The sequence below is a fragment of the Cibotium barometz genome, chromosome 4 (assembly GCF_041138505.1).
Source record: "Cibotium barometz isolate CiBa-2024 chromosome 4, ASM4113850v1, whole genome shotgun sequence".
Lineage (NCBI taxonomy): Eukaryota > Viridiplantae > Streptophyta > Polypodiopsida > Cyatheales > Cibotiaceae > Cibotium > Cibotium barometz.
The window spans coordinates 58,541,866-58,550,001 of record NC_141049.1 but is presented as its reverse complement, the minus strand read 5'-3'; the positions used below and the strand labels follow the sequence as shown (position 1 = coordinate 58,550,001).

Below are 8,136 nucleotides of genomic sequence, written 5' to 3'. Positions count from 1 at the left end.
CCTTCCTCGCTAGCGTGAAGAAGCGTGCAATAGTTCAGTGCAAATTCAATGATGCAAGTGTGAATCAACTTGATGCAAGGTAGGTGATGTAGGCATGGGTCCTATACAATCTTTTTTCATTCTCTCAATTGCACAAGATGTCTCTCTCTTAGGGTGGGGGAAATAGCCTAATGGATAGAATGTTCATGCTCATTGAACTAGTCCACTCCTAAGTAAGGGGTAAGGTTTAATAAAAAATCCTTGTAATTTAAAGAAAGAAGTCTCTTCTTTCTCTCTCATCTCGCTCTCTTGTGTGTGCATGGATCTCTCTCGCTCTCTTAGTTGTGCAAGAAAACTTCATATGTTAAGTGTGGGTTGGGGTGGTCTAGATGCATCATTAGGTAGGCGTACACATGGATAGAAGCAAGCTGGGCCACACATGCAACTTGGGTGGCACATGGAGGTAGACAGTGGTGTCATGGGTGTGCTATAGATGGAGGGGAGGCAGGCGAGGAATCCAAAGCATTATTGCTTTAGCAGGCATTAATGCACACATACATTTAATGCATTAATTATGTGTACATTATTAATGCACACATACAATTGAGTGACTTACATAAGTAGCAATATGTTATCATCATTCTTATCATTCTTATATATAAAAATTAAAAAGCTAGAGATAGAATATCTGTATGTATCATCATCATGTACATTGTACAAGTATGTAATGTGTGTGTAGAAGATAAGAAATAGGGTTATCTAAATGTGAGGCAAAATTAACTCAACATAAAATCGGCCGGTCGGCCGACCCACCAACTAACCGTGCAACGGTAACTTCGTAGGACCAATTATTATTGCACCAACAAAATTGAGGAGAAAAGCCAACGCCCACGTGGCATCCAACACGCAACAACATGGACATGGTCTTTCCGCTTTCACATTCTCTCTCTCTCTCTCTCTCTCTCTCTCTCTCTCTACAAAAACGCACAAAGAACATGCCTTCTTTCACAGTGCTATCTTTCTTCTCGCGAAACCCGAACCTTCACGCTCATTCCATCGCACTAGACGCTTCCGTGAACCCTACCTAACCCTAGCCCTTATTTCTGCGCACACAGAAATCCCTAAGCTTCAAGTCTGATGGTCTGCCCTATACCCTAATCTTCGCTTCACGGAACGCAAAGTCAAGCAACCGAAAGGTCGGTGATCGGAAAACTTTTCTGCAATTCTGGATTTTGAGGCTTGGGTTCTCATCAGACAGTGGAAATCCGAGATCGGGTTAATGAAAGATTATGCATGCCATGGTGGGGCTATTTAGCTATGTGCCTTTGTTGGATTTTTGAGATTAACCAAAAGATGTGTGATCTGTAGGTGTACAAAAACTCAGCTTTTTACACGTCTCTAGCCCTCAAAAACATATATATATATATATATACATATACGCGCACATAGGCGAGGGCTTTGCCCCTGTTTTGTTTTGTGGAGTGTGTTGATGGCAGCGTCTCCGAGTATGGATCTTCCTAGCGTGTGTGAGGACATGTTGCGCAGCCCTGCGGCTGGGATTGCCTTCGAGGTGGAGATTTCTGACGTGGCCGTGTCTCCGCCGTCCGTTCCCAAGCGGGTCCGGAGAAGGCTGCTGGAAACACCCGAAAACAGAAGTAAATCTCCCTCCAGTCTCCAAGAAATCGAAGCCAAACTTAAGGAGGCCGAATCAAGACGCCAGGTATGCTCGACCTCAAATTCTCCTTATTTGGGGCCTCATATCTGCGTCCTTCTCATTTCAACCTCCTCGTGTATGCTTCTTTTTGGGGTTCTGTCTCCTTTTGTGTGTCTGCTGCCCTTACGTGTGGGAATCTGTTTTTCTACTATTGTACGTGCCCTTATATGAGTGTTGCTCCTGCGTCTCTGCCTCATGCTAAATTACGTTAGGGTTTTTCTTGCACTCTCACAGGTATTGGAAATATATCAGGTTTTCATGCTCGGTTCTTTGCTCTTACTTGGGCCTTGCTGTTTATATGCTATCATTTGGTTTGTCACTTGGTTTGTTGTTATCATCCACTTGCACTTGCATCCTCTTTATCTTATTTGTAAAGCAAAGTTTTTATGTTTTGGCTTGTCATTTGTCTCTGTTTGCAGCAATTCCATGAATGGTTGGCTAACAAGGCTAGACCAAAAGTGAAGAGCCCTCCACGCTTACTACAACCCGAGAATCTTGCAGAACGCTTACAGACCAAGCTTGTTGCTGCAGAACAGAAAAGGTGCTGTTATTTTTTAGACAGAAGCTTATGCTTGTAATTTTGAATGTGGTACTTCATACATTATCTTAACCACCCATACCAAAGAGAGGTTTTTCTAAACAATAGGCCTTACATGTGCTGTGTGTGTGTAGGTTGGAACTTTTAGCTCAGGAGCAAACGCGCTTGGCTAGGTTAGAAGAATTGAGAGCAGCTGCAAGGGCTGAGGTACAGCTTCGTGCAGAAAGGGAGCGCGAAGAGCTAGAATCTAGGGTGGAGTCTCGTGTGCAGCAAGCTGAAACGAATAGGTTGGCTTTGTTAGAAGCAGAGAAGCAGCGGAGGGCACTTGTACATGAAAGAGTGGCACATTCTATCTTGCAACGAACAACACAAGAGGACAAGGATCGGGAACGGGTTGAGGCTCTTAGAGCTTTGATTTGCCAGAAAATAGCCGCTGCTGATGAGAAAAGGGAAAGTCTCCTGAGGGCAGAGAGGACACGTGCTCAAGCTTTAGTTCTACAGGCAAGGAAGGTTGCAAAGGCTGTCAGGAGGAAAAGGGAGCTGGAGTTGCGAAACAAAAAGGAGTTGTTGGAGGCTCGTTTGCAGAGGGTATAAGATGATGCCTTCTGCTTTTGAAACCTTGATTGATGACTTATCTATGGTTTTACTCTTAATTATTGTTTTTGTGCATGCAGGCTAAAAGACTACGTGCAGAGTATCTTGGACAACGGGGAGGCTGCCAGGGTGCTTGCCACAATAATGGTCACAAGATGAAAAAGCACGGTGATCGTCTTTGTAGGAAGCTTACAAGGTAAAGGTCCAAAGGGGTCTGGTGGGCTCATTGAATGCATTCTTATTCTTTCTTAGGATGGCCTGCTTCAATGAATTTTTATTTTTGGCTTTGCCCATCTCCTTAATGTTGCTACTTTTTGGTGACAGGTGCTGGAGACAATTTCGGTGTTCAAGGCGTACAACACTAATGCTGGCTCAAGACTTTGCTGTGTGCAATATCAATCACCAGTCTGTCCTCTCTCTTCCCTTTGAGGAGTTGGCTGGTCGCATCACATCCCTGGCTACTTTGCGTAGTGTGAAGGCTTTGCTCGCACGCATTGAGAGTCGATTCATTCTTTCATCAGCAAGCGGTTCCAATGTTGCCAAAATTGACCACCTTCTGAAGCGGCTTTCTCCGCCAAGTAGAAAAGCAGGAGTACATGGCGGAAACCGTGCTGGGCAGAGAATGCATTCACAAGGATTAATGAAAGGTTCTTATCAAAACTCAACAAAGGGGGGTAATAAGGATGCTGCAAAGGCTCAGATCAATATAAATGCAAGAAAAGGAACTCTCTCTCAGAAAGCTGAAGAGAAAGAGATGGAGAGGTATCCTGCTCGGGTTTTTCTTTGTGCGTACATGATAATAGGCCATCCAGAGGCTGTTTTTAGTGCACAAGGAGAGCGTGAGGTTTCGTTGTCAGAAGCTGCTGTGAAGCTTGTCCCCGAGTTTGAGGCATTGGTATCTACCATTTTGGAAGGCCCTCCATCGACGTCCGTCACTGGGCCATCATCTCCTAGCTTTGCTGGTGAAAGAAAGACAAGTTGGGATGCAGAAAACTCTGCAACAAAGCCCTTTGCTACTCAGCTCGCAGAGTTCGATGCAGCTTGGTGTTCATATTTATATCAATTTGTAGCTTGGAAGGTGCAAGATGCACACCTACTAGAAGAAGATCTGATACGAGTTGCTTGCCAATTGGAGCTTTCCATGCTACAAAAGTGCAACTTCCCATCTGAAAACAATGGAATGGATGCAAGCCATGATAGCCAAGCTATCCAACAGCAGGTATGCAGAAAGTGTGTTACACTGGGTTGCAATGCAGTTCATGGATGAATCATTACTCAGATTGTGCTAATCCAGCTCTTTTCACGTATCCTATTCTTGCTTGAACTTCTATACCTTTTATGTTTCAATTCTAATTGCCTTTTTTTGAATTGTAGGTATTGGAGGATCAACAGCTTTTAAGAGAGAGAATTTTACATCTGACAGGGTCCGCAGGTGTTGCAAGAATGAAGGCAGCATTGTCAGAAGCTCGCAATCAGTGCACAGAAGCCCGAGAAAAAGGCAGTCCTTTACCCTCGCCATTTGCATCTCCACAGAATTCAAAAGCTTCTGCTTCTCCATCTCTAGTTGCTTCAGATTCATTCAATCTCGAACCGAAAGAGGGGGCGCATCTACCAAAATCACTTTTGAGCTCTTTTGATCAAGCTAGAGAAGTTGAAAAGAGCTCTGTGGAGCATTCTGCATTTGCTTTCCCCTCAGAGTCAACCATTGCTTATGACGAAAAAGCTCTTGATAATGAGCGACTGGTCAACGAAATGCTTCATGAGCCAAATTGGAATATTCTTGATGCAATTCATGGTGCAAACAAGACCACTGGCAAGCTTGGGGAGATCCAGGTGAACTATGATTTGTGTTTCCCTAACAGCATATACTTTCAGAGTCGTTTGTCTCATTGCTAGTGATTCTCAAATGCAGGCCCAAATTAAGAAAACAATAGAGGATGCCTTCTGGAACGGGGTCCTGGAAGGACTGGGCAGAGATCCCCCCGACTACAAGCGGATCATTGGACTTCTAGAGGAGATGAAAACAGAGCTAGACAGCCTTGTACCAGATGCCTGGAAGCAAGAACTGAATGAATGCTTGGATGTCGAAATATTTTCTCAGGTAGTCATTGGTTTCCTCATTCACTTCTTGTGGTGGATTATGGGTAGCATTGGCAGGGTTTCTAGAAACACATGCCTATCTGGCTTGTGCTTCTTAATGCCAACTGTGAGAGTAACTTAAGGTGGTTGTAATTCTCTTTTCTAGGTTCTGGAGTCTGGTAATTATGATTATGAATATTTTCGGAAGCTTCTAGATTATGCACTGAGCATGGTCCTTAAGCTTGGAGCACCTGCTAGAGACAATGATGCAAGAGCATCGCATGAACTTTTGGTCGAAGAGTTGTTTCAAATCTCGTCTCAATTGGGTGAAAAGAGTCGGAGCTCTTTTGCACTAGCCTTAGTGAAAGGCTTGCGGTTTGTGCTGCAACAAATTCAGGTGTGTCATTAATTTTCTGTGTAGTTTTTGATCCTGTGGTGGTTTCACTAGTGCATGCAGTATGATCATGGATGTACCTTTTGTTTCATGACTAATGTAATGTATTTACAATTTACATTTTTTTCCTGTGTGCTCAGGTTCTGAAGGCTGACATTAGTGCTGCACGGATTCAAGCACTTGCGCCCATCCTTCAAGGATCTGCAGGTGTTGAGTACTTGCGAAAAGCTTTCTCCAAACGCCACAGCCTTCCTGACCCAAGCTCGAGTGAAGAAGTCAGTTGGTCTGATAAGCTTCCTAAGACTATCGAGTGGCTTGTTGACGTGCAGCAAACCATACAGCAGGATAAAGAAGAGCTTGAAGGCTCACGAGCTGCATACTGGGCTACTGTGCCTGGGAAAGGGACTTCTAGGGGTCTTCCACCCACATTATCAATGCGTACTGGTGGTAGAGTAGTGGTCGGTAAACCTGCTGCAACTACAATGGAATCCGCTGCAGGAATTGAAGAGCGTCAGGTTCTACAATGGAGATCCTTTGAGACATGTATAAGATTAGGGTTGCTGCACCTTGCTAGCGGAGTTCAAGCAGTAACTGAAGACATTATCGCTGAAACTTTGAGGTTGAACATACATAGATTAAGGAAGGCGCAGAATGAGTATCAGCGCATCATTATCATCACAACAGGGTCAGTATCCTTAACATAGTTGTGGTCTCAGTGGGAGCAAAAAGTTTGAGCTAATTCCATCTGTTTTTGGCAGGCTTCTTCTTTTACGGCAAAATGCAGCAGGAAGGGGGTTGGTTGGCACTGAGTTGGATAACCTCTTGAAGAGCGGCAGAGAGCAGCTTGATACCATCCTGGACGATCCAGGAGTCTCGACTTCCCACATTGGTGATTTGCTTGCCAAGGTTTCTCATCAATCAGATTCAGATGGGGCAACAGAGGGTGACCTGATGACCCGGGTGCTTACCCGCAGTCTCTGCCCAGATGATGCTGTCTTCAAACGAGTGTCGGCAGCGATTCAGTCAGGCTTGAGGGCCATTATTCTTCTAGGAAAGGGGTCTGAAGGTCTGGCGCTAGTTGCCGCTGCATTACAGCGCATTGGGGCGACATGCCTTCAAGAATCAGTTGTAAATTTAGGACATTGCTTAGAAAGGCTTGCATCTGTTAGCTGTCTGGTCCATGGGCCCTGGTATGCTTCTATGGTTGGTTCTGATTAAATGATTTAGAGTTCTCTCTTTTAGAAGCCATATAAGAAGTTATGTATGTATATGTGGTCTGTACAGGAAGAACAATCGGTTATTGATGTCAGTCCCTGCAGCAAGATGTGTGGGAGAATTTGTATTTAAAGACTAAAATATGTATAAAAGCTTCCCTTTTCTCTCTTGTCGAATAGCTCTCTGCAAATTATTATTATTTTCTCCAACCTTTGCTATACATTGAGTTTTAAATACGGCAGAATTTATTCTTAATTGAGTTTAGCTAGGCTTCATTATGGCTGAGTCTGCCTTGTAACTCCGGAGGTTTGACAGAAACTCAGTACGAAGGGCTTTGTGTGAATATATGCTTGTATGTGTGTGTATGTGTGTGGAGTGTGTGTGAGAGCATATCTTGATACAGGGTTCTACACCCACTATTGGGCACTGATGATGTTAGTGGGGATGTCGTAGTATCTAGTCCATATTATGCATAATGGAGTTGATAGTTGTATAGTCTTGGGGGTTGACTACCATGAGTATATAACAATCACGTTCCTAAAAGGTGAATTTGGGCATGGCATCCATGTATATAATTTAGTAGTATTAGCGGACACGCAGGTTTCACGTTGTGAAGTTTTCGTCCGAGTTGCGGCGGCCAGTTGATTTTGTGCATATTCTATTTTTAGCGGTGCATTTGTCCTATCAACTACTTATTTGCTGCTCTAATTCTTTCTATTTGCTACTTCCCTGAGTGCTAGCTAGGCTTCATTATGGCCGAGTCTACCTTGCATCTCCGGAACTTAGTACGAACTCAGTATGAAGGGCTTTGTGTGAATATATGCGCTTATGTGTGTGTGAGCATATCTTGATACAGAGTTCTACACCTACTATTGGGCACTGATGATGTTAGTGGGGATGTCTTAGTATCTAGTCCATACTATGCATAATGGAGTTGATAGTTATATAGTCTTGTGGGTTAACTATCATGAGTATATAACATGCATGTTCCTAAAAGGTGAATTTGGGCATGTTCCTTGGTTCATCTAGGTATATATTTTTTAATAGTTCGGCTTTTGTGAGAAAGGTTTTTATTTTTCAGAATATGCTTTTTTATGGAACGGTGCTAGGAAAAAGCAAGTTATTTAATATCAAGAAGGGATAGTGTTCTTTCTAAAAGAGAGTTGAAGAAGTTGAGTTAATTAATCATCAAGAAAGTTTAGTAAGGCCTCTTTTCCACAATCATGAAAGTAATAAGCTTGTACATCATGTTACCCATAGAACATCACGTTGCCCTCTTAACTCACAAGAATAGTCTCAAAGGGGCAGGGAAGGTTCTTTTTATAGAGCAACATTTTTAAATCTTGCCCACCTTCAACTGGTGTTCACAACTCGCATTTTATCTTGCCCACCTTCAAAAAAAAAAGGTGGACTTTTTCCCACCTTCAACACGTGGACTTCAGCATCTAAGCCATGACATGATGGTTGGAACTTGGGATCAGGGTTGCTTTTTCACGCCCGTTATTGGGAATTAAGAACCTATTTAATGTACCGTTATCGGATTTTCAAGAAAAACACAAGCTACGTGCATGATTAATGTTGCTTGCAATAAAGAAGGTTGTGCGCGCACGTGCACACACACAC

The 8,136-nt window shown here is 43.4% G+C and overlaps 1 protein-coding gene across 1 annotated transcript; it reads left to right on the top strand.

Moving 5' to 3' along the window:
• The first annotated feature begins 885 nt into the window (after positions 1-885).
• LOC147639435 (uncharacterized) lies at positions 886-6,682 on the top strand. The gene is made up of 11 exons (XM_086791303.1): positions 886-1,175; positions 1,348-1,699; positions 2,113-2,234; positions 2,366-2,819; positions 2,906-3,021; positions 3,150-4,044; positions 4,200-4,658; positions 4,738-4,926; positions 5,071-5,301; positions 5,439-5,983; positions 6,057-6,682. Exons 2-11 carry the CDS (start codon positions 1,469-1,471, stop codon positions 6,514-6,516), a joined length of 3,702 nt encoding a protein of 1,233 aa, XP_086647429.1. The 5' UTR covers positions 886-1,175; positions 1,348-1,468; the 3' UTR covers positions 6,517-6,682.
• Positions 6,683-8,136: the final 1,454 nt, after the last annotated feature.